The sequence below is a fragment of the Camellia sinensis genome, chromosome 10 (assembly GCF_055761805.1).
Source record: "Camellia sinensis isolate YWXY chromosome 10, ASM5576180v1, whole genome shotgun sequence".
NCBI lineage: Eukaryota > Viridiplantae > Streptophyta > Magnoliopsida > Ericales > Theaceae > Camellia > Camellia sinensis.
Genome location: NC_138970.1, coordinates 22,925,137 through 22,951,234, shown reverse-complemented (window position 1 = coordinate 22,951,234; position 26,098 = coordinate 22,925,137). Strand labels below are relative to the sequence as shown.

The 26,098-nt window shown below is 34.4% G+C and overlaps 3 protein-coding genes across 25 annotated transcripts in view; 2 read left to right on the top strand and 1 right to left on the bottom strand.

The window, feature by feature from the left end:
- Window positions 1-26,098, bottom strand: part of LOC114319364 (disease resistance protein At4g27190) — an 87,694-nt gene that overhangs the window by 11,299 nt on the left and 50,297 nt on the right. The gene's annotated exons all lie outside the window — the stretch shown is intronic.
- Window positions 16-13,799, top strand: LOC114313008 (peptide-N(4)-(N-acetyl-beta-glucosaminyl)asparagine amidase). Of its 2 annotated transcripts, XM_082891051.1 has the most exons (17): window positions 16-347; window positions 614-688; window positions 1,627-1,869; window positions 2,241-2,408; window positions 2,508-2,619; window positions 5,214-5,577; window positions 5,713-5,802; window positions 5,904-5,994; window positions 7,768-8,083; window positions 8,377-8,466; window positions 10,380-10,543; window positions 11,129-11,188; window positions 11,312-11,399; window positions 11,491-12,252; window positions 12,392-12,452; window positions 13,126-13,191; window positions 13,305-13,799. In XM_082891051.1, the coding sequence occupies exons 9-16, from the start codon at window positions 7,865-7,867 to the stop codon at window positions 13,158-13,160; spliced, it is 1,479 nt and encodes a 492-aa protein (XP_082747177.1). In that variant the 5' UTR covers window positions 16-347; window positions 614-688; window positions 1,627-1,869; window positions 2,241-2,408; window positions 2,508-2,619; window positions 5,214-5,577; window positions 5,713-5,802; window positions 5,904-5,994; window positions 7,768-7,864; the 3' UTR covers window positions 13,161-13,191; window positions 13,305-13,799. The 2 variants fall into 2 exon arrangements, with proteins under 2 accessions (XP_082747177.1, XP_082747178.1); XM_082891052.1 differs by lacking the exons at window positions 16-347; window positions 614-688; window positions 1,627-1,869; ... (4 more) ...; window positions 5,904-5,994; window positions 11,129-11,188 and having other exon boundaries at window positions 7,360-8,083; window positions 13,305-13,798.
- Window positions 17,692-25,733, top strand: LOC145801012 (uncharacterized). 22 transcript variants are annotated; one of them, XR_014341817.1, is made up of 13 exons: window positions 17,692-18,154; window positions 19,164-19,223; window positions 19,348-19,366; window positions 19,495-19,895; window positions 20,009-20,083; window positions 20,708-20,824; window positions 21,265-21,333; window positions 23,007-23,099; window positions 23,506-23,592; window positions 24,133-24,195; window positions 24,269-24,359; window positions 24,463-24,540; window positions 25,126-25,733. XR_014341817.1 is itself a non-coding variant. In XM_082891045.1 (13 exons), the coding sequence occupies exons 8-13, from the start codon at window positions 23,083-23,085 to the stop codon at window positions 25,170-25,172; spliced, it is 393 nt and encodes a 130-aa protein (XP_082747171.1). In that variant the 5' UTR covers window positions 17,693-18,154; window positions 19,164-19,223; window positions 19,348-19,366; window positions 19,495-19,895; window positions 20,009-20,083; window positions 20,708-20,824; window positions 21,265-21,333; window positions 23,007-23,082; the 3' UTR covers window positions 25,173-25,733. The 22 variants fall into 22 exon arrangements, 8 of the variants coding, with proteins under 8 accessions (XP_082747176.1, XP_082747169.1, XP_082747170.1 ...); XR_014341811.1 differs by having other exon boundaries at window positions 24,269-24,373; XR_014341807.1 differs by having other exon boundaries at window positions 24,123-24,195; window positions 24,269-24,373.

Below are 26,098 nucleotides of genomic sequence, written 5' to 3'. Positions count from 1 at the left end.
TGGACCACCGGAGAGCAACCGGTTGACCATCTCTCTTCTTCTTCCACAGGCTATTCTCTCTCTCTATTTTCACTCTTTCGTTTCTCTCCCTCCCTCTACCTCTGCTACTCCCTCCTTCGAGTGATCTCTTCCCCTGCTCCTCTCTCTCTTCTCTCTCTACTGTGCTCATTCGTCTGTCTTCCTCTAGTTCGACTGACTGCAGATTCTAAGAGCATCTCCAGCAGCTTGGCTATTCTTTCCTTTTAGCCATAGAAGCGAGCTTGGAAGGGTAAAACATTGCTCCAGCAGACTCGCTCAAGGATCGCTACAATGGTGGTGAGCTACAGGACCTCGCCAGGACAAGCGAGGTACTGTTCATGAGCCTTTCAATTTTTTATTTATTTTTGCCTCCTCAATTCGGTTTTTGGCGGTAAAATTTTTCAACGCTCGAATGTCTCTTCCGATTGTCGACAATGGCAGAGAGCTCTTTGCTGTCAAATTAATCGAGAGAGGCGAAAACGTTTTTTTTCCCTTAATTTCATGCTTTTGTTCCATCTGGGTTATCATTTTTCCCATCTGGGTCTTTTTCTTTTTTTCTTTTTGGGTTTATTCTGAGGTTCTTTTTTTGCTGCAGATTGATGAGCATGTACAGAGGGAGATCATGAATCACAGATCATTGAAACATCCCAATATTTTGAGATTTAAAGAGGTTTGTCATTAACTTTTGTGACATACTATAAGAATTTGTTATTAATTTTGTCTGCTTGTATAATTTTGGAGTTAGACTCTTCTGTTTTGGTCCATTTTGGGTATTGGGAGTGTTTGATAGTGATATATTTTTCATATTTGGAAATAATCTGTTTCACTTTTTTTACCTCTCCCTGTTTAATGAGCTTATTTTTATAGAACTAATTCTCAAACTTTTTGCTCAAGGGAGGTAATAAATTTTGTCATTTCTGTTTATTTGTCTATGTATTTGTATTGCACACTATATGTTTGTTGTAATTTCTGTTAGAATATAGATTGTAATTATTTGGGTTCCATGAATGGAGAATTGAAGTTGGAGTGTTGCAAGAATTCTAATATGTAGAAGACCAGATTGAGGGCTGTGAAATGTGAAATGGTTCTCATTCCTCAGAAGACCAAAAAAAAATATAATTTCAGTAGTTATTAGATGTACTCTTCAAGTTCAAAGTTCCTTTGATTTTTTTACTTGTGTCCAACACATTCCATGCACTTAACTTTTTCTGTTTCTGTTTTTGTGGGTAAATGGGCAAACCTCTTTTTTCTAGATTCAATATTTAGTAAATTTTCTACATGTTTTGTTTAATATTGTGGCTTCAATTTTTTATTATTTGTCTTTTTCTTCTTCTCTCTCTCTTTTTTTTTTTTTAAAAAAAAGGTGTGCAGAGTACACTTGGCTTCCACGAATGTGAATTTTTCAATTAATTGATAAATTATTAAACTGTTGCTGTAGATAATGTTTTAGAGCAGTGATTTAATTTGTACTGTTTAATCATTTTCTTTGTTTATGTATGCATTCAGTGTTCTGCTCATATCTTTGGATAATCAAGTACTTTGATTTTTGGATCTGCATAGCTTTTAAATTGTGTCAATGCTGATATGTTTTTAACTGTGCTTATGCAGCTCCGTAATCTGGAAAGGGGTGTGGACATATTAGTTACCATACCGGGCCGCTTAGTAGATATGATAGAGAGGGCAAGAGTTTCTCTTCGGATGATCAAGTATTTGGCTTTGGATGAGGCTGATTGAATGTTGGATATGGGCTTTGAGCCCTAGATTCGAAGGATTGTTGAGCAAATGGAGATGCCTCCACCAGGTGCAAGACAGACGATGCTTTTCAGTGCCACATTTCCAACTGAGATACAAGTTGGTTTACTCAACTCCTTGATAAAAAACATAACTCTATGGAAGTCTGTTTCGGTTGCCTTTATGCATGATGTTGGATTATGCAACCAATATGAAGTTAATTTTAGCTCCAGATGAAGCATAATTCAATCTGAGTTTTTCATATTTACTTATATATATGAGGGCATTATTTCTAGTACATACCAACCGCAAGTAGAACTAGATCACAAGTTTTAATTAAGAAGTCTTGAGTGAAATCAAATTGCATTTTGTTGCATTTTGGTTTTATTAGTATAAGTTAATTTGTTGAATGGTTGGTATTTATGCTTTTCTTTAGTATAAGTTATCATGTGGATGTGGATGGATCACAACCACTAATTTATCTCTTGCAGAGGCTTGCTTCGGACTTTATGTCAAACTACATATTTCTTGCTGTTGGAAGGGTTGGTTCCAGCACTGATCTAATTGTTCAAAAAGTTGAATTTGTCCAGGACATGGACAAAAGAAATTATTTGATGGATCTTCTTCATACCCAATGTGATAATGGAGCCCATGGAAAGGTAAATTGTATAGTGGCAGTAGTTTCACCATTGTTAGACAATTGACGATTAATCTTGTTAATCTATCTGACTAATGCAACTCTGTTATTTGTAATGCAGTGTGCCTTGACACTGGTTTTTGTAGAGACAAAGAGGGGCTGATGCTTTAGAGCGCTGGTTGTCCATGAATGGTTTTCCTGCGACAGCAATACATGGTGACAAAGTGCAAATGGTGAGCTAATTCTGTCTTATTTTCAGTTGGATCTTTTGTGCTTTTGCTGTTTTGCCATGCCATGAACACTTGTCCTATGGTTCTGATTTTAGTCTACTGGGGGTTCATAATTCTATTTATCTGTTTGTTTTGCGTCTACACTGATAAATTGCTTAATCTGAGCAAGAGGACAACTATAGTATCCGATGTTGTATATGACCGTTGTAAAAATCTGAAAAAATGTGACTGTTGTAAAAATATGACCGTTACAAAAATATGACCGTTGAAAAAATATGACCATTTGAAAAATACGATAGTAGAAAAATGTAACTTTGACAAAAATATAATTATATTTAGAAGAATGAAAAAAATAATAATTTGAAAAAAGTTAGTTTTTTTTTTTTTAGATTGGAAAGAAGGTAGTTAAAGTATAAGAATATTTTAATAGAAGATAGCTAAAGTAGATAGCCTTGTTGGAGTGTATATTAAAAAAATGACTAGCTAAAATAGTAAAGTGAAATTTCAAATAGCTATTTTAACTAGCCTTGCTGGAGATGCTCAGTGGCTGTTCGGTTTAAAACGCTAATCTAACCCAGTGAGCCTCTGTTTGGTTTGTAAGAAAACGAAGGAATTTTTTTTTTGAAGAGCAATCAACAAGGTATGCCTCCCTCTGATTATTTCTGAAACCCTAAACCCTCTTTTAAAACTCTCTTCTTCCCCATTTTTTACTCTCTGTGTATATTTCTGAAATCCTCCCTCTTCTAAAACTATACTCTCTGATTTTTACCCTATTTTCTGTCTCTAGTGCTATCTGAATTTCTATTCCAGTCTTTCTTGGCTCACACTGATTCGAAATTTGCAGTGAAGCAAGGCTTGGTAATGATTTTGTTCTATTTTGCTGTTTATATATCTCGGTTGACATTCTTAATGAAATAATCCATTTTTACATTAATTAATATAGTATTTTGTAACCATATTGTTGGTTCCATGACTTGTTCTTGAGTTGTTGCAAAATATTTCATAAGAAATTTTGGCATTAAAATTATAGGTCTAATTTTGTTATTTGAATTTTGATTGCATTTAAGATGTTTGTAAAAATGCCTAGTTTGTTAGCAATTTAAACAAATGTATTTTGGAACTATATTTTCATTGCATTTAGATGCTGAAAACGTGTGATTGACTTTAACATGATTGACTTTAACATGTTCTCTGAAGATTTATCCCAAAATATATTGAGTGATATTCACATGAAGCAACTATAACTTGTGGTTGGGACCTCCCAATTTGTAAGTGTTTTTGGTAATGTTTAGTACTTCTTGTTCTAGTTGAATTAAATAGCCATCTCAAGTAAATCATTTGTTTAATTGGTTTTTAAAAACATACATACATACATATATATATATATATATATATAAGCGAACGTAGTTCACATAGAATAGAAATACTTCTAAAAATGCTAATCAAATAGTGCTTGAACTTCACTTGTATCCTTGTTTAAGCATGAGCAGTTGACAAGATAATGGGGAAAAGACTCCAACCAACAAAAAAGTGTGAAAAGCTAAAAAGAATTGAAGTATATTATTTTAATCTTAGCTAAAATGCAGTCAACATGCTTATGTTTAATAAAATGAATTTCCTCTGTTATACGATTTTAATTTTAATTTTTAATCCACATGAAGCTTATGTTTAATAAAATAAATTTCCTCTGCATACTTTTTTCGAAGTGTATTGATGCTAAGATAATCCATGAATTACTATCTTCCCTCTAAGCGTGGAGGCTTTCCTAGCAACCATGAAAGATTAGTGTCGAACTTTAGGTTTGAAGTAGTGGAAAGTGTGAAAAAGGGAAAATTTTGAATTTTTTTTTTCCTTTGTTGTTTAGCATGATAAATGATAGGGTCGTGCTGTAGTGTGCAACGCTTTAAGGGTTGCACACCATATGCACCTTTATTATTGGCCATCGGATTACACAAGTTGATCCTGGATGAAGAGTCGGTGGGTCATTTTCTTATCCATTATGAAGTTGCTCGGGTGCTGCTATGGGCTTTGCTCCTCATTATGATTGGTATGGAATGGGTATTCCCTCAAAGGGTGGGGGAGGTTGTCGTGGAGGGGAGCTCGTGTGGGTAAAAGGAGGAGGAAGGTGTGGTGTTTGGGCCCTTTGGTAATTTTGTAGTTAGTGTGGTCCGAGAGGAATATGAGGACTTTTGATGGAAAGGAAGAGCCAATTTCAAAGTTAAAGAATTCATTATTGTCTTGTCTTGTTAGTGTAGTTGGTTTTTGGGAAAGATCAATCCTTCCTTGAATCAATATTTAGAAAATTTTGAATGCTTCTAATGTATAGTTGAGATACGTTTTCTTTTGTATAAGGGCTGCATCCCTTGGTGCCTAAAAACAAGTGCATACCATATTTGCTGGTAGCAAATGCATTTCCTATAATAGAACGTTTTTGGGTTTCCTTATTTTGACTTAACGATTATTGTTCTATGCTAAATCGCTACTGTGATGTCATGCACTTGTTACTTAATGTTGCATACATGCAGATCTAAAATTTCCATCAAACTGAAACGTATTCTTCTATAAATATGCTAATAAATGCTTGGCATTATTTTCAGGCTCGTAGCTTGCAGTCAAACAAGTTGGGGCTCCATTTTTGCCCCGAGGATCCGTACTCACACCCTGCTTTTGGGGAGCTTCAACCCTGTAACAATTTTCTTTTGAAGATAACAAAAAAAGCTGTTTGGAATGGCCAAGATGCTGAGAACACTGACAGGGTATCAACATGTTTGTCAGAAGATGAAATTCATCTGAATCAAAAGAGTTGTACTGAATCAGTAAAAAATGATCAACACGTGGATGAATGTCAAATTGATTCAATTACTGCACCAACAGAAGTCAAAGCACAGTTGCCAGAAGAAGTGCAAGAAGATCTTTCTGCTGATATTGTTGCTAGAGTCTCAGAGGCTTATTATTTTAATGGTTAGAAAGTACTTTGTGTTATTTTGCAGTCTAGTTTCTTACTTTTTTTCCTTTCCATTTGTCCTCACCATGTTCTCACTTTTTTCTTTTCTTTTTTTTGGTTTCATTTCTTCACGTGCTTTTTTATTAAAAAAGGAATGGTAGATTACCAGCATATTGTTGCTGTTCATGCGGATGTTGCTCAGAGAAAGAAGAGAAACTGGGCAGATATGGAACCACAATTTGGTTAGCCCTCAACATTCATGGTTTATACAATTTGGAAATGAAAATGAACCGCTTATACTTAGTTTATCCAAATTTATTTTCTTATGCATGCTACTTTGTAGAGAAGTGTGGTCTTATGGATGTGGATCAGAAGGATTTGATGATTCTAGTGCCTCCGCTCTTCTCAATAAAGGACGTGCCAGAGAAAGTAGTGTAAGATCCTTCAGTTTGTTTTGTATTCTTCTGTTGGACACTTGGTTATCTAAATATAAAGTCCTTAAATTTAATTGAAAGATGGTTAATATTAGAAGTTGACCATTTTCAGTTTTCAATTTCCTTACACGGAATCATGCCCATTGTTTTGAATTTCAAAATATATGATCACTTGGGAATTTCATACTTGACTAATTCAAAATCATGGATCAAATACGACCATCCTTTGAATTTGATTTGATCTAGATTGATTGTCTTTTAGGTTAAAACCAACAGTAAGTCTTAGCTCAAAGAAAAAACAAAGGGGAGTTGTACAACACCGTTGGGAGGTTTTTTTTTTTCCCTGCTGCCAAGTAAAGAATTCTTTTAGTTGTGGTTGGGAGCTCCCAATTTGTAAGTTAAGGCAAATAGTTATTCCAAGTGCTTTTGGTAATGTGTAGTACTTATTGTTCTACTTGAATTAAATAGCCATCTGAATTAAAAGTAAACTCTTAGTAAACTATTTGCACAAAATAAAAGTAGCTTTGATGTCCAATCCTTATGGTAAACTCTTAACTTTTCAACAAAATAGCTTCATCAAGAAGGACATAATTATTTTTGGGATCCTTCTGCTTCGGCTGGTTACTTGGCAGTGGAGTTGCTTGGTATTTTTGGGATCCTATCCTTTGTTTTTCTATTTCAGTGCAGGTGTTGGTTTTGTTCTTTTATTGTAGGCTGGGTTGAGGTGGGGGAGTTTGCTTGCTTTGTTTGTTTTCTTTGGTGTTGATTCCTCACCAACCATTGCTTTATTGATGTATGTTTTGTATGATTGTTGCTATCAATAAAGTTGTTCTTTTTTCGTTGATCCAAATTTTTTTTTTTTTAAGATAAATGGTATTCATTTCATTGCTGCTGCATTTTAGTCAGTAACCTCTCTCTCTCTCTCTTTCAATCTGTCTATGTATGTATTGGATTTTTTGAAATCTACACTTGTCAAGCTCTTTATTGAAAAGAAATGGTGAATTCAGGTTTTGGATTTTTAGAGATATGTTATATTATGGCCTATAGATTTTAGGTTTTGGATTTTGATTTGGTCTACATTCTAATTTCGATATTTCGGACTTGTATTTGTGTTTCTTAATCAAACATTGAATCTAATCGCATTAACTTCTCCAGTTTTTTTTTGAAAATTTTACATACGTACTTGTGAATATATGTGAATGTGTGCCCTGTACTGGTTCAAGATTGACAACTTGTGGACTTATAAAGCATCTCCATCACCCACAGAGTGCATGGGTGTGTGTGTGCTGGGAGCTCAAGAGGTGATGTAAATCACTTTGACTCGAGATTATCAATTAGGAACTCTAGGTAAGGATTGCATGCTTGATTGTTGTAGATTAATTATCTAATAATTAAAATCAAGAAATGATTAGGCTCAATTTCATGTAATTGGAAAGAAATTAGGTTTAATTTGCATGTCATATTGGTAAATTAGAAAGAAGATGAAGAAATTGAGTTAGGTTTAAAAACAAAAATTAAAGGAATTAAGAATTTGTTTGATTTTGGCTCTAAATTCGTACCGTGTAAGATATATTTTGCAGCTGCTGTGGACAAATTCTTTACTATTCCATGCTGGTGTTGAATTTGTGTAGGTCACAACACATGACAAAGCCCAAAAATACAAATAAGTTGATATTTTTGTTTCACTAAACTAGAATGGAGTTGTATCTGTTCTATTTGTTGGGTGGAAATTGACTCCCTAATAATTTTTGGGTTGTTCATGATTGCAAACAGAAACTCTTAGTAACACAACACGATCTTTTTCCCGGTGGAAGGGTTTTGCTTAGGCCATGGGAAATATGATCTATTTTGCTTGGGGCATGGGAAATGGATGATGGATGAGTTTGTAGCTGCAGGAATCTCAAAGAAGCTTGGTATCATCGGATTCTGCTTTGGAGGTGGCCAACTAATAGATGCGCTCACCCAAGACGAGGGTGCCTGTTTTGGCATTGGGGGTTCATTTTATGGCACAAGAATTGACCCATCTGTCGTTGCTAATATAAAGGTGCCTGTATTGTTCATTGTGGGTGACAATGATCCGAGTTGTCTGGTCAGTGCCTTGGTATATGATTTTTTGAATTTAAATTTTGATGTAGATGTAGATATGGATGTATTGTATTTTAGAAAATATTAATAATTTGTACAGGGAATGAATTAATAGATGTGGATGTAGATGTGGATGTATTGTATTTTATTTTATTTTGATGTAGTATTGTATTTTAGGATCTTTGATTAATCATATTTTAGTATTTGTCACTCCATGTATTTCAGTTATTGTGTTTTCAGTGAGAGTCTGTAATTGTACATGAATTATTTGAAATACTACAATTATTTGATTTTCAGGAACACTCAGTCGCTGCTTTCACCCGTGTTCTTGATGAGGCCAGTGTTGTTCTTCTCTTCAGAGACAAAGTCTGTCTTCATCCCGATAAGGTACGTACACATATATATAAATAATAGTTTTCTTGTTAGAAGAAGATTCTTATAAATTGATTTATGTGGGACTAGTGATTTGTGCTTGTGTTAGAATATAACTAACAATTTTGTTGATGAAATTTGTGTGTTTATTAGTCACAAAAGTTTTGTGTATCTCATTATGGCTAATATGTATATTTTGCGTTGCCAAAAATCACATGTTATTTTTGTTTTATTATTTTCTTGTTAGTCTTTGGTTGTGTACACTACATGGGGAATGAGTTTACTCTATATTGCGTAGATGAAGGTTTAAGTTTTATGTTTCCCTCTGTATGATTAATGTCTAATTTTAGAGTTAAAAAGAGTCCAAAATACATTCGTTAGTTGCACTATGAGAACTAAGCAACTGTTTCTCTACAGAGAACAGTTCCAAAACCTCTGATTTTGCAGCAAGGGATTGAGGATAAAATATATGGACACAGTCACCATCAAAATCAGCACTAAGTGGCCCACATATAAGAGGGTTGATCTTCACTGTATGGTCATCGTGAACATAAACCGACAAAGCTTGCAGGGAATGTTTATGCGTTGTCGGAGGTCTATTGATGAAAACAATAGCCCCATCCATTATCCGTCGATGTACCACTTGACCAGGTCTTAAAAAAGTATGCCCCTTCGAACCTTCCCTCAGCGAGTAGGTTGACAAACCATCCCTATAGGTTAAACACAACTTTTCATCAACCAGCTTCTGCAGATACTGCATGTTATATTGAGTAACTCTCTCCTCAAATGTTATCCGTTGAGCAATTTCAAAAGGCAGTCCAATCTCATTGACTCCTTTATATGCATCACCTGTAATAACACTCCATGAGGAGAATCCACAACCCTTTCTGATAAATAGGGTTTTCATCTTCTCAAGCCATGCTTTAGTAGTAGAATCGCTTTGCTCTTTGTTAATCCCAAATCGTGTATCCATGTCACGAGATGCCTTGTAGAAGAAATATGCACGGAAAGACAAAAAAACAACAGTTGTTCATGAACATTTGCACAATTTAATTGCCAAAGGTTTGACTAGATTATCAATCATATTCTCAATAAAGAACAAATGTCACCCAAGTAAATAGTAAACCAACATCAACTACAGAAAACACCATCTTCTAAAACGGATCATCATTCTCAGATAATTCAAATAAGCAATGCAATGGACATGATTGATTAACCATTCTTAAAGTGAGTTCAATCTTGGCAAAATTCATTCTTAACAATCTTGTTGAAGAAAATTTTAAACTCACATTGAGTAGTAGACCATTCATAAAAACCATATATGGTCATTGTAGCTTGTAATTCAAATTTCCATTTTCTTCTTGTATCATCTTGAAAAATATCTGGTTAAGTACATTGAAAGATATGTAACCTTATTTTTAGCTTTTTCTTTTTGGGCCTAGACCCATTTATGTTTGCAGAGTGCTGGTGGACCGAGCACTAGAAGTGATATTGGGCTGATTGCGAGGTTCTGCTGTGGGCCCTTTCTTGGTCCATATTTCCTCACACGACCCATTATGCTGTGGGCCCTTTTTAGGTGGATTTCAGTTTGTAGTTAGTGGATTATTAATCATCTTGTGTGGTAAAGATGATGCTTGTGCAAGTTTTCTTTAACATATTCAAGATCTTTATGAGGTTGATGTTGCCACATCAACTCTCTGCTTCATTTGCTGCTATGATGATGGTTTTATTTGCATCTGATTCTGTCTGTTTCTTTTACCAGTATGTGAATGTTTTTAGTTGCAGCTGCTAATCCATGTAATTTCTCTATTTCTTGTCTTTTTTTATTGAAACAGGAATTATCATTAGTTTTCTCATGTTTTCTATTGCATGATTTTCCTTTACACCAGCATGCTAATTACTAGTTTCATGCCTATTTACATGATCAGGACAAATGGCGGAACATGGGTATTAGTACTGCTGCACACAGTTCTAAAGAAAAAATAAGAATTCCTAGAGTAAAAGCTATTACCGCTGGCCCACTCACCAATGGTCAAAATTCTGCTTCTGCTTCACTTATTGATGATGACAAGGATGGGAAAACTTCTCCACGGTGCGCTTTTCTTTTCGTTCTCTTTTGTGAATATAGAATTAATCTCATGGCGTTGCTCTGATTGGTGAGAGACACTTTTATGTGCATAAATCTTCTGTTTCTATTGATATGTTTATTCTGCGCCTCCACTCAGCTGTGGGGAAAATAACTAATACAGAAGGATAAATAAGAATTAGGCAACAGAAACAGGAAACACTGTTACTAGACGATAACTTGATCGTTTTTGATATGTTGGAAGAAAATGGGTTGTAATGCCTATTGATAACTTGATCATTTTTGTGGTTAGATACACATCTCATTCTCTATAGATCATTAGCATGCTAGTACTACTCCCTTTATTCTTTTTCTTTCTTTCCTCTTGTTAGAGAAGAGCCAAGTGCTCGTTAAAACTATCTCATTCTTTGTGGAATGTAGCATATATGCTCATACTTGTGTCTCATGGACTCTTTTGTTTCCTATGAGGTCCTTGTGTGGACATGAGATACAATGGGTCCTTGTGTAAATATTTTATTCACGCAGCTGCTGCTATTTGTTATGTTCTATATGTGCATCCACAAATTCTTATGGTGGGTTCAAATTTCATAGATGGATGCATCTTGATCCCTGTGAAGGAATATACGACAATCCTTTGCTATATGAGAAAGGATACTTTCACCTACACATAATCTATATAGTTTTGGAATTGTTTTTTTCATCCTGATGCTTCATAGTTGAATCAACTTTTTGACTTTCATCTATATTGTTTGTAAATGTTTTTTTTCTTTGAAGGTGGAAAAAGAATTTGAATTATGTAATTGCTTTTGCAAAAGATGGAGTGTATGACGTCACTAAACGTTACAGCAGAAAGTGGCATGAGGTAGTCTTATAAATATTTTAATGATCACTTCACATTAAAAAATATGCGATTATGTGAGTTTTGACTGCGCAATAATATTTTCATGTTAAAGGTTCTGTCTCGGAGAAACATTACTACGGAGCCCATCCTGTCTATTTTTCTCTCCAACATAAGAAGAGAATGCCGACAGAATTTTGCATCTCAAGTGATTTCTGCCCTAGAGGATCAAGACAGGAATGAAGCTGAAGCACTTGAGAGAGAGTTGCACTCTAAAGATGATGCTTCAATCTCGTTACCTGGAAGACAAAGTGGTGACAAGGAATGGCGCATGTCAAGATCAGAATTTGGTTCTGACGAGATTTGCTTTCCAAGTTCTTCTTGTTGTCCAGCCCGTAAATGCATTGATGAGCATGTGACAAAGATCTACAATGCATTTTGTCCAATCATTTCTCAGTTTGTCGAGAAATCTTGTTCTAAATCTAGAGCTGTTGAAGTCCTACTGTTTTTTAAACAAATGTTAATCAATCTCAAGAATTCCCCTTTTAGAACGAGGAGAACTTCTATAAACCCTGTTTCAAATGGTGCACAGCATCTTTTCCTTCAGATGCTGCCTTCTTTTGATCAATTGTTTGATGCCCTTTCCCTGAAGAGTGAGCTAGATGCCAGTGGAAGGGTTGACATTTATTTGGTTGCTGATCCCGTTAGAACCTCCATAGCATTACCTGTTTTGTTCCATGCTCTGGATGATGTGATCCATAATGTCAATATGTGCAACAACTTCAATAAAAATTCTCTCTCTTGGCCACTTCAAAAATTAAACAGAATATACTCCGGTTTGGTCCTTGCTAGTGGGGAGGAGCTTCATTTTGGAATTGTAAGTTGCATTGACCAGTTCATGCTATTAGTTCAATTTTATTGATAATTAATATATGACACGTGTCTGGTGGATTTCTTTGTGATCCCATTGTTGATAATGAAATTCTTTTAAAGGCATTGCTGTCAACCAATTTCAGGTCACATCTGCATTTGACGGAACTCGAATGTCAAAGTGGGAAGAACCAAATGGTGCCAGAGGTACTCTGAACCGAATAACATGTTTTATCTCTTATGAGTCATAAATATGCCATGTAACAAAAGAGGGTGGAAATTGAAAATGAATATATATTTGTGTATATATATATCATATGTGATAATATTTAAGAAAGCTAGTTTTCGCACTGTCTAGCAATATACTACCTGAGTACACTATCATAGTCAGTAGGCTAGCAACGTAATGCCAGAGGTCAAGGAAAATCTGTTGGCTTTCCTCATGATTGTTGATCTGGACTGCATAGGAGGCTACCATGCACATCATATTATGATTGTTTTGGGAAAGATATAGAGAAAGGAAAAGAAATACAAATAGGAAGGATCTTTAAACATTCTTGTTTAACATGGTAGCTCATTTTCTGGCCATACTTTCTAAGCATCCAACCTTGAAATTTCAACACTCGGATGCAAAAAACATGATAATCAACAAACATGTCTTCTGAACCTCATTTCCACCTTAGTTCTTATACTCACTGGCTACTGTTATCAAGTAAACTCTTCTGCTCATCCTCTAGGAATCTTCAATGTTGTCATCAAATTACCTGCCACATGCAATCAAAAGGCAACTTGTCATGATTAGCAATGCCTCTATCTTTTCATACCTTGATTTCTCTTTTGTATGACCTTCATTTGATATAACTCTTTGTTTCTTATGCAGGTGAAGGTTGTTTGAGTCACCAAGAGGGTACATGAAGCATATTTTGCTCAGTTATACCTCACAAAGGCATATTCCTGTTACAAGCCTGTATTTTGTTTGACTAATATTTTCCATAGAACTTGCTTTAATAGTAATATTTAACTGGTAAAGTTTTTTTTTTTTTTTTTTTTAAATCTCAGTTGGGTAATGAAACGGAGAGTGTTAGCTTTGATCTTCGACCTTCGGATGCCATTAACATTGCAGTAATATGCAAGATACTTTTGCTCATTTTGAAGATTGTAACTGCTTTGGTGGATTTTAGTGGTTTTTATCATCATGTAGTCCTCTTATCTAACATAGTTATAATCATTGCTCTCTCACTAGATAGCATTATATAATGGTGTTGGATAAACATAAATTTTTAAAAAGGCTTCATTTACGGTTTTATGCGTTTGGCACCTAAACAAACTTGAGCATTCTGTATCTAATGCTGCTGGTCTATGCATTGATATCCATGTTGTCTTGTTTTTCCATATCTTTGTCAGCATTGTTAACAATTCTTAAAATGATCTTTTATATAATTTTTACTGGTGTTTTTCTTGAAATAAATATTGTTAGTGTACTAGTACCAGACTTGTTTCGTGGGGATCCATGGGCAAAGGATAGACCAAAGACTTTATTTGAAGAATGGCTGGCACAACAAACCCCGGAAAGGATTGCAAAAGATACAACCTCGAAAAAATAGATGATGGATGAGTTTGTAGCTGCAGGAATCTCAAAGAAGCTTGGTATCATTGGATTCTGCTTTGGAGGTGGCCGACTAATAGATGCGCTCGCCCAGGACGGGGGTGCCTGTTTTGGCATTGGGGTTTCATTCTATGGCACAAGAATTGACCCATCTGTCGTTGCTAATATAAAGGTGCCCGTATTGTTCATTGTGGGTGACAATGATCCGAGTTGTCCGGCAGTGCCTTGGTATATGATTTTTTTAATGTGAATTTTGATGTAGATGTGGATGTATTGTATTTTAAAAAATATTAATAATTTGTACTGGGAATGAATTAATAGATGTGGATGTATTGTATTTTGATGTAGATGTGAATTTTATTTTTACAGATGGTTTTTGGCGTGAAAAAGTGGATATTCTTTATTTTTGTGCGGAGGACATTGTTTTTTTTATAATATGTTATTATGTTGTCCTTTGTTTTTTTTTTTGGATTACCATTGTTCATACAGATAACTACTGGCATGGTACAAATTGCTTTTGGCATATAACATATTACTTTTGACATGGTATAGATTACCATTTGACATGGTATTGTGGATATTTCTTTTTTCGTGTACGGCAAACATGATTTTTGTATAATTCTCTGTTTTGTATAGAATTATTATTTTAGGTTGGATTATGCTTGATTCATATGGAATTTTTATTATATTTCGAATTCGACGTTAAAAGTTTAATTTTCTTGGATTGTTATTATTTTCGTTATATACAAGGTACAGGTTGCACAGAATAAATACAGGTTGTGGCGAAATCAATATATATATGTATAAAAATAAAAATAAAAACTAAAGAAAGTTTTTTACGATTAAACATGTAGTAGCTAAAAAGAAGTGAAGTTGTTGGCGACTAACCAATTCGTAGCCAAAAGGGAATAAAGGCTTCTTCACGATTAAATATTTGGTAGCCAAAATAAAGAAAATATTTTTGGTGTCTAAATAATTTGTAGTAAAAAAAAAAAATAAGATGAAAAATAAATTTTATTTAGTAACTAAATATTTAGTAGCCCAAAAAATTTGAAGTGTTTGTCTACTACAAATTTAATCATCAAAAAAAATATCGATATTTTTTACGACTAAACATTTAGTCACCAAAAAAGCTACAATCTTTTGCCTACAAAAAAGTTTGGTTGCTAGCTAAAGGAGTCAATTAGATGTTTGGCTTTTGTCACCGATAATGGAACAAAGAATTGGCGACTATATATTTTAATCACTAAATAAAACATAGTAGTGATAAAATTTATCTACGACTAAACATTTAGTTGATAAAAGTTCAAAATAAATTTATAAAAAAAGTTATGGCGACTAAATGATTAGTCGACGAATGGTATTTTTTGGCTACTAAAATAACTTTAGTCGACTAAAAATGATTTTTAACGATTAAAAATTTAGTTTTCAAATGTGCAATTTCTTATAGTGTGTAACTAGTTTGAAGATAATTCATAGTGTGAAGATAATTCTAAATGATAATTTTTATACCCATGCTTCATAGTGTGAAGATAATTCTAAATAATAATTTTTATATTTTTTGCAAAGTATATATTATTTAAAATTTATTATCATAATTTTGCGGTGTTGGTGTAAGAGGCGGTACCCTTTGTTCAATCCATTCAAATCCAATTATACTTGAGTTTGAGTTTGTAAGATAAAATTCATTTAAATTACGACGAATTTCTCACATAAAATTACATAATTGTTTAATGCTAACTGAATTTGTAAATATTTATACACAAGTATCAACATACATCATTATAACCTCACAATTGCTACAATCATCACTAATATTGCTGCAACCATCATTACCGTCACTGTCACTGTCAGCACCACCACCACCACCACCACCACCACCATTATGAAGCCACCATTGTTATTACTACCACCTTTATTATCCTTGTCATCGTTATCATAAAACATACCATCATTTCAAGTAGTGAAATTTCATTATCTTCAAATAGTGAAATTTAACCTTAATATTTAGGTGAAATTATTAAAAAAGTGAAATTTCTACTAAAGAAATAAAAATTACAAAATTAAAGGCAAATATGAACTAGCGAGTAAATAGAAAACTTACGAGTTGAAGAGAGATGTCATCAATGGAGTCGTTGGCAAAAAAGTAATTGTCACTATCATTTAAATTAGCTAACGATAATTTAATTTTCTTAATTAATTTGTTGTCTAATTAATCATATAATGTGTGTAATTACCAAAACTTTATGTTAATTTGAAATTCCCTCTCAAAATTTGGGACCCTCCAAGTTTTGCCCCTAATCCCTCATACGTTTCTCATGTCTCTTTCTCTTACTCTCTCTCACACGACTACTTCTCATTCTTTCTCCCTCACGGACGATTTTGTTGCTTCATTCCACCGTTGTACTGCCCGAAATCCAAAGTCGACACCGCCGATTCACGAACTTAGAGTATTTCATTCTGACCAGGTAAGTTGATTTATGTTTATTTCTCTACATCTTATTCTTTGACCTAATTTCTCACAAATCGACTCCCTCTCTTAGCAATCTCTACCTCACACACCTTCATCGCCCTGTAATCACTACGGCACCATGCCACCGTTGGCACCGTCTCTCTGAATACAGCGGAACCCCATTCCGTCGCCATAGTCCCCACATTCGCACGACCCATCGCTACCATCAGCTAATCCTACCGGTAAACCCGCTTTCCATTGCTTTTGTTGTCCATCTTCATCCTCTCTTGCTTCCTGCCATCGTGCCCTAATATCTTCCTCCTGCTTTCTTAGCCACCATATTTCGTTCTGAGCATATGTTAATTTTCATCTTTGGTAATTCGGAGAGTATTTTGTGTTGGTACTTCACATTTATGTTTCTTTGATCAATTGCAAATATATGTTTCTGTGTTCTCCTTGCTCACCAAGCTCTCTCTGGACCTATCGACCCACTATAAGAAAATGCACTTTTAGCGACCAGTTTCTCTCTCTCGCTTAACACTCTGTCTCTGTCTCTCTCTGTCTCTTTTCTCTATCTGTCTCTCACTCATTTCTCTCTCTCACCACACATCTCCTCTATTACCTTCACCACTACTGAAAAAATGTCATTCCACTACCACCACTACTATCACTGTTGCCATTCCACATCTACGACTACCATTATTACCACCCTTACCACCACTCCACTACCACCACCACTACTACTGCCACTACTACTACCATTACCTCTCATCTACCACCGTCATTCCATATCCTCTACCACTACCACAACTTCACCACTAATCTCCTTCGTCATTACCTTTTATCCACCACCTTCACCATTACTACCACACCCTCTCTTCTACTACAAAAATTAGTTCCTGATTTATAGTTAAAAAAAAGAAAATGGGCTACAAAAAAAAAAATTCCATTGACCACAAAAAATTAACTTTATTTTAACAGAAGTTTTTTTAATTAAAATATTACCCCTACTTCTACCAAATAAAAAAAGAAAAAAATTCAGTAAAATAAAAATGAAGCAAATAAATTTCCAATCTTAGTAACCTAAAAAAAATTGAAAAATTGAAAAATCAAAAAAAAAATCATAAACTACAAAAAAAAAAAGGAGAAAAAATTAACAAAAAAAATTATTTCGTTTTCCCGCTCACAAAAAATTAACTTTATTTTAACAGAAAATATTTTTAATTAAAATATTACCCCTACTTCTATCAAATAAAAAAAAACAAATTTTTTCAGTAAAATAAAAATGAAACAAATAAATTTTCAACTTTAGTAACCTAAAAAAAATTGAAAAATAAAAAAAAAATTGAAAAATTAACAAAAAAATTGTATTTCGTTTTCCCGCTCCCCCCCGGGTTTCTCAAATCCCCAACCCTAACCTAACACTCCCTCTCACTCTCCTCTCTCTTTTATCTCTTCTGCCTCCTACGTCGTCGGCTCTTGTGCCGCCACCGGCGACCACCACTGCCGCCGCCACACCTCCTCCCTCACCGCCCTCTCTCTCTTCTCCTATTCTCTTCACCAGTCGTCTACTTCGTCTTCTCTACTCTCGTCGTCGGATCCAAAACCCTAACCCTACCTTCGATCTTCTCCAATCCCTTCACAAGCCATATGTTCAAATCCATACCCTGCGCTCCCCTCAGAACCTTTGTCTATAAAGGACTATCGTCGGACTCGTCAGAACGGCGATCTCGAACGGGCTGATTGTGATGAGAAAGACCAGGCGGCGAGGCACATTAACGCGTCAGAAACGAAATCAGAAGATGGACAGTTCATCTTTGCCCTAATTTTTCTCTCCATTTCTGCTCAAATGTAAGTATGATATAGTCGTCCTCAATGTGGGTTTCTTGGGTTACTGGTACTAGTCTTAACTGTGCACTTTATGTGTTTGTTTAATTGACTGAATAGTGTGTTTGTTGGAATTACAAAATAAATTTGTCATGTAGTGGTTTAAATGCATTATAATATATATTTAGCAAGAAATCCCTACTTAAAATTAATTATCCCTGCAAATTGTTTTATTGATAAAATCTTTTGGTGTGTTCCATAGATTTGTGATCAAATTAGGGGAAAAAGAACATCTTTACACGTTTGTTTTGCATTTCTTAGTTGACCACCATGTGCAGCAGCACAATAATATTTGAGCATAGTCGAAGATACTATAACCTCTCCATATGCAGCAACATAATAATTTTTAGCATAGTACAATGAATTTGAGAAGCACATACTACAAGCCACATTATCTGCGGACCTACGTTCGTAAAAAAAAATTGTTTTATTTTAATTGTTGTTAAAAATTATTATAATTTTATTTAGTAAGGTGATTGTTTTGTTGGAAAGAACATGCCTATGAGTTCTGCTCGCATGGAACCCAACTTGCCTTTTTCTCCAGTTTTTGAGGCCTACGGGATTTCATACTAATTATGTGATACAAAGAATGCTCCAAGCTTTTGCAATATGAATACGAAAAGAAAAAAAAAGTCATTTGCATGGAACTTAAAAACTTTAGAAAAGTAATAAATAATAATCATAGAAAACACAAACAGAGAAAAAAAAAAACTTGGATTTTGGTTAAAGGCAAGAGAGGCTTTTGGAACATATTATCGAATTTAACTTGAATTGAATTGGATGCACATGGCAGATGTTAGATGCTGATATCGCACATTATTCCGCAGAGAGCGCAGGTATTTTCAAGTCTCCAATTGTGCCTATATAAAAATGTTTGTGAAATTTGATGTATGGCCTGAAAAATTAAACAAAATTCACTTGGATTTATGTGCACCATGTATCATTTCTTGAAATCATGTGTTTTTTTGTTCAGCAACATTGCAGAGGTTATTTCAAAATTCGCTCAACTGACACCACAAGAAAGGACAAAAAGGTCAGTACGGATATGCTTTAAATCTATGAGGATAAAGAGTTGTTTTTCTTTTCTTTTTTTTTTGGGTTAAATTTTAACTGCATTTGTCACAATGTCACAAAATAATTTTTATTTGAATGACCAGGAAGTTGGAGAGCCTTGAAGTAAGATTAATACTGCCCGTTCTCTAGTACACCAATTCATTCTTTCTTCCTCTGTTTTCATTAAATATGAAATGATAAACGTATATCATATTCATTCAAGCCTTTTGGTGTTCTATTTGAGAATATAGGCACTGAAGAAAACCTTTAAGAAGTTGGACCATGATGTAAATATACAAGACTTTTTGGGTTCAAGGTTTTTGCTTATTTTGATGAATCTTTTAAATCTTAAGGGATTAACCCTCGTGAAAGAAGTAATGTTTTTTTTTTTTTAATCTGTGCATAGTAATAAAAATAATTTTTTTTGGATTATATGCATATTTCCACCAACAGTAAGAAAATAAGAAATTTTTTAGAAAAGAACTTCATGTTTATGATTGGCTTTCATATAGAAAAGGTTTGCCAAGATTGACCTATTTTGCAAGGTTTATTTATTAGTCCCTAGCCTACTGGTTCTGACTCTTAATAAATCTGTTGCTCTGTAGAACGCATAACACTTCTTGGTGAAGGATGCCGAGGGTCATTATCAGAGGTATAAAGAGATTGTCTCTTATGGCTGCAGTATTAGCTATGGCTTCTACAATTTTCTGTCCAATCCTATGTTCATTAACTAGTAAGAACTTTATTTTGTTTTCTCATATGCAGAAAATAATGAAAAAGTACAATTTGAGGGAGAAGGTGCAGGGACAACATCAAACTTATACTCTAGGAATTAAAGAGGTAAATTTCTCTTGTTCTTAGTAATTTTTTTTGCAATAACAGTTGCATTTATTTTTCTAATTTTTTTGGGTTGGAGGTAGGGGCAATGTAGGTTGGAAATTTGATACATTGACCTATACATTTTTGTTTTTGAAACTTGTCACCAATGGTGGGCCTTGGAGTAACAGTAAGGTTGCTCTATCGTGACATAAGCATGAGTGTTTTGAAACACGAAAACAACCTATCTACATGCGGGAATAAAGTCTTGTCAACTAAGCTATCCATTTTCCAAATTAACTTTAATGCATCATATTATCAATTTGCACAGAATTCATTGAGGATAAATCATTCATAGTCTTATCTTCTAATGCATATGATTTAATTGTTATTAATTTTTCCTAGAAGCATGGTGAATCCATAAAAAGAGCCTTATGGCGTAGTTGAAGAACTAGATGTTTTATATCTAATGGTTGTTCTTCCGTGATCCTTCACTTTTGTCAGTAGTTTTGCTTTCACAAAATCTCATTTGACCAAATAATTTAAGAGAGAATCTTTTGGAGGCATGTAAAATTAGAGTACTAGCTAGTAAATACATCCCCAAGATTTTTCTAGCTTGTGCTTAATTCTTGAAGCGAATTTTATCAGGTTTGGGAAATTGATTCAAGCAAGCATGAACCTGGTCATGTACTTCACACCTTGGGTTGGCCATTGGATAACAAGACATATGGGGGATCTTTTCTATACCATATGAAAGACAGACAGGTATCATTTGCCCTTGCTTTATAGCTCTATATTAATTAAGGATACAATTTAGTGTATTAATTTTACTAATTACCTTAGCTTCTTGTGTTACATTATATGGTGTACAAAGGTATGTAATTGTATAAGTGGAGGATATACTAATAAAATGAAATGCTAAATCTACTCAGAAGTCGTTTATAAAAATATGGTTAACAATGCTAGAAATTTTGTCCTTTTAAATGCATTAGTCGTTATGTGATAAACGTTTTCAAAAGGAGAGAAAAAAGAGGTGGACGTCGATGTATAGTTCAGAAAGTGGCTGGAGCAACCTTGTTGACTTCATAAGTTCTGATGCTTTAAAATTGGAATTTACAAGTTATTAATTTTTTCCATTAGCATGCTCCACAATGAAACCCTAATTTCGGCACCTAAATGAGATGTTTCCTCGGTTGGATATACAGGTTTCTCTTGGCCTTGTTGTTGCTTTGAATTACCACAACCCTTTCTTGAATCCTTATGTGGAATTCCAGGTATTTTTTATTGTTATTTTTGCAATGTTTATTTATATATTATATATGGACCTACCTTCACATAAGCTAAGAAGCATGGACACGGACACGTGACACGACACGGATACGACACGGACACGCTGACACGTTAATTTTCAAAAAAAGAAGGACACGACACGTAGGGGACACGCGTGAAATATGTAATTTTATATATTTATTATATGTTATATATATTAATATATCATTCAAAGATAATAAAAAATGCAATATGACACTAATTCTTATAAATTTATATAATTTTTGTTTTATTATTGTATCTTAAGTTATTTTGTTTAAACTTATAATTAGTTTCACATGTATCTAATCGATAGACACGTTTGTTTATGGGATTGACACGTGTGTCTTCCAAGTATCAAAAGAGTGTTCGGCTGTTTAAAAAAATTTAAAAATTAGGACACGTTTTGAAGAGTGTCGGACACGTGTCCTAAGAGTGTCCAAAGAGTGTCGGTGTCCAACATGGACACGACACGGATACGTCACCTTCTTAGAAGTATCCGTGCTTCTTAGCACATAAGTCAAGATTGCACATTTTCTTTTTCATATGTGAGTCTCTCTCTCTCTCTCTCCTTTTTTATAAAATGAAAATCTGTTACTGTTTGTAATATAAAATGTTACCAAAAGTCTATAAACAGTTTTCTTTCTCTGTATATTCTTCTCATACATTGACGTAGGAAACAGCAGGAACTTGGAATGTTGCTGCTTGCAGTTAGCTTAATGGGGGTGGGAGTCGCATTATGCTTGTTGGTTAGGATTTAATAAACTGGAAGAAAGGTTGTAGGGCTTTCCAATTGTAAAGAGTTAGAACTTAGTTTTTAAAGTGAAAAGGCTGTTGGATTTTCAGTGAATAGTTTGTCAGTAGTTATTGACAGCAAGTATTTTAAGGTTTCAGTGCTCAATTCAATGCCAAAAAGTAGTGGAAAGAGTTAGTGTTGATTTTGGATTGACAGGATAAATGTGGGACTGAATAGGCACTACCTGCGAACAGTAAAATCTGACTAGTGTCTAAGAAGAATAAAAGTGAAAGAAGCAAGAGAAGAAGAACCTGGGAATTCCTTGGGAATCACCTTTTGTGGTTAGATTGCATCAAGCATCATACAAATCTAGAAAAGGTTTCCCTCCATAGGGATGATGATCTGCTGAGTTTAGTCAACAAATAGGATGATTGGATCAATTGTAACCATCATATTTGTCTCATATCAATTGTATGGTTAGAAGTATATGGTAAACAAACTTGAATGACAGTATTGTGAGTGGGTTTGGTAGGTGATGTTTATTGTTCAACCCATAACAAAATGTGCAAAACCCAGCTCATTTAAAAAAAAAGAAAAGAGTCAACTGAAGCTAATGCAATAGGCTGTCCTGCTTTCAAAGAATATATAAACCTTTTTTTTTTCTCATAGCTATTGACTTGTATTGGTTCCAAGTCTTTCAATGTTTGTTTGAGCGATTCTTTTATCACCTAAGTTTACTTTCTTGGAGAATCCCTTAACAGCTTTTTATTATTTTGAAGTCTGTAATCCTATCAGCATTTTTTTCCTTGGATAGAGTGTATCTCTTTACCTTTTAGGTATTTATCTACAAAGTGCAAGCATAAGGTCTTACTCGGTCTCTTGTGTATTAATTCCTTTGTGTAGAAACTTAAACATCATCCGGCCATCAAACCTCTTCTTGAAGGTGCTACTGTCCTCCAATAGGGTGCCCTTACATTGAATGAAGGCGGGTTTCAGGTGCGTGATATGTTATTTTATTTGTCCAGCGACCAATAGGAAAATTCACATTAAGATAGTAGAAGTGTCAAAGGCTTCTTGAATCCACCACATGCATGCCTGATGTAGTATTGTAAATCAGTGCTAAAAGGCAGATGCAAGTGCCTGAAAATAATTTTCATTTGCAAAATTATTGGTGGCTGTTTACACAAGATTTGCACATATTGTGTGCCAGAATCATAAGAGCTAAAATTATAATATTTATAGCCGATTAGACTGCAAATGCAAAGTGGCAACTCGTTTTTCCCATTTTTTATCTACAGCTCAAAAGGCATGGTACCTTATTAACAATATTACTAATTGTTTGTTAGATGTTATGCAAATATAAATATGATGCTAGTTAAATTTCAGTCTATTCCATATCTAGTATTCCCGGGTGGAGCAATTATTGGATGCTCAGCTGGCTTCTTAAATGTACGAAAAATAAAGGGCACACATACTGCCATGAAATCAGGTATAACTCACATTATCTCAAGCAGTGCTTCATCTTTAATGTGAAAACCATACGATATGTCTAGTTGGTATCTAGTTGATATAAAACAATGTTATTTTATGATTGTTTGGTGTCGTAAATTGCTAAATTCTAGGATAAAGTCATTCAAGATTTAGTTACTATGAGATTAAGTATGCCAGATGAGATTAATTTCCCTGCAATGTTTATATATCACTGTAGATCTGCAATTTAGGAACCATATTGAAATCAGGAAGCAGGAGAGGGGGTTTTAGCTTATGCTTTCTTGATTATTAGCTTTCAACTTGCAAGAAGCTGTACCAAACAGGCTTTTAACTCAATTGAAATCAGTGTCAATCAATTGGGATTTGAGAACAATGCCATCAGTAAAATGCTGATTACTAGATGTTGGTCTTTAGCTTGTTGTCAAACTTAATTTTATCTTGATATCATTTTAATTTGAGAATTTCTGTTAATTTTAATATGAGCTGATGTTCAAATCTGTATAATTAAAGCAATGTGACTTTTATCAGAGTTTGGCAGGATGTTCCTGTTCTCGTCATTGTCAGCATGCTAGCTTATTTATGTTTTCTAGAGCAGCTTTTGGTAAGTTTAGTGACTTCTAGGTACAACACTTTCAAGACTACCAATGTTCCTAATATGTGCTTTCTGTCTGCAGGTTACGAAAATGGGATCGGGTGCAATTGCCATATCCCTGCCATTTTCCTGCATGTTGGGTCTCCTTGCATCCATGACATCAACAACTATGGGTAGCTAAAGTTTTGTAAGTTTTATGTTTTGGTCGACCCTTTTGCTAGCATGAGTTTTGCATCTTTGATACTCTACTAATATATCTCTGCAATTTATGCTTAGTGAGGAGAAAATTTGCCTGGCTGTATGCAACTATTCAGTTTGCACTTGTAACTCTTTGGTCACCTTTTCTATTCACTGGTAAGAGTCACTTGAGTGAAGATAGAAATTAATGATTTATTCGGACAATGGAACTGACCTAGTTGAAGTTAGTGTCAAAATGTTTTTTTTTATATTGTAAGAGCTTTATATTGATCTTCCTGAACTTTTCTGTCATCCTAATTGACTTATTTAAAGCCATCTCATGAATGGGGTAAACAATATTTGAACATAGTTGGCTAATATTGTAAAAGGCAAACAAAGTGGTTCCCTCTAATGTTAAGGTTGCGTTTGGATTTATGGGTTTGAAATGAATTGATTTGGGTGCTTATAATTCAAAGAGAATAGGCAAATTTAGTCATGATGGTTCATATCTGGATTTCAAGATTGAATTGAAAGCTTTACCATGATAGATTATGATGGATTTGAAATAGAAATGTAAAAATTAGTTATGTTGAAATCCTGTGCTAAAAGATTACAGTTGTACAAAGATCATAATAATATATTTCTCATCTTACTCTACCATTATAGTTTCTTAATCTATCTATAATAGTCAATCCGTTCATTTGAAATTCATTTATCCAAGTGGAACCTAAATGTTTCTATATGTTTGTGTGGGAGCTACAGCTTCATGTGCAGGCTGCGCTTTCAGTTCTTCTTGCGACGCTTGCTAGATTTGGAGGCACAATGAGTGGGACTGCTATTCTTCTCGAGACTCTAAAATTGAGAAGACGATGGCAAGCTTGGTTAAATCAACAACCAAGTTCTCAAGAGGTAACACAGCCACATCAGTTGCCTGAAACTGCATATATACCACAAATAAATCCTCCCACCGAAACTGAAACCGTGGACTCCAGAATCGAGTGACGCAGCTGATTCAATGTTATGTTACAGCTCTAAGCTGTATGTAAATTTTGGATGAAAATATCAAGTTTGGTTTCTCTCAGTGCAACTGTACAGTCCAGTTTTTCCTCGATCTCTTCAATCAATAGTTCAAGACCGTTTTGAATTATAGTTTCTGGAGAAGACTTGGACTCCAAACCTTGTGTGCATTTGTAGCCCCAATAGGATATTTGAACTGAGCTCTCGTGTGTTCAAGTAATCAATGACATTGTACAGGCATGGGACTATATAAGCTTTTGTTTCTTTTCTTTCCCAGTTGAGTGAATTGTGAAGTTTGTCATACCATACAGCTAAGCATTTGATTGAATGATATATCATATTCTGTTGCATTATTATCAATGTTGGATACTCCATATAACTCCAATTAGTTTCAGATCATCGAGGTGAGACAATCCGTCTATATTGTTTTTTATTTTCTTCCTTTTAGATCCCGCTTTAATAGATCTTGTATACTGAATCATCTTTTATTCGAATTTGGCTTGGATATAATTTCATACTGCAGTTAGCATAAGGTTGTTTGAATCTTGAATTGTGATAGGAATAGAACATGAAACTAAAGTACAGTGTTCCAACAACACACACCCCCCCTCCCCAAATTTTTTTTTGTTTGTTTAGTCATCTGTAAAAATAAATAAGTTAGATATCATTTTTCTATGAACAACCAATTATTAATGAAAAATAAACTACGTAAATTAAA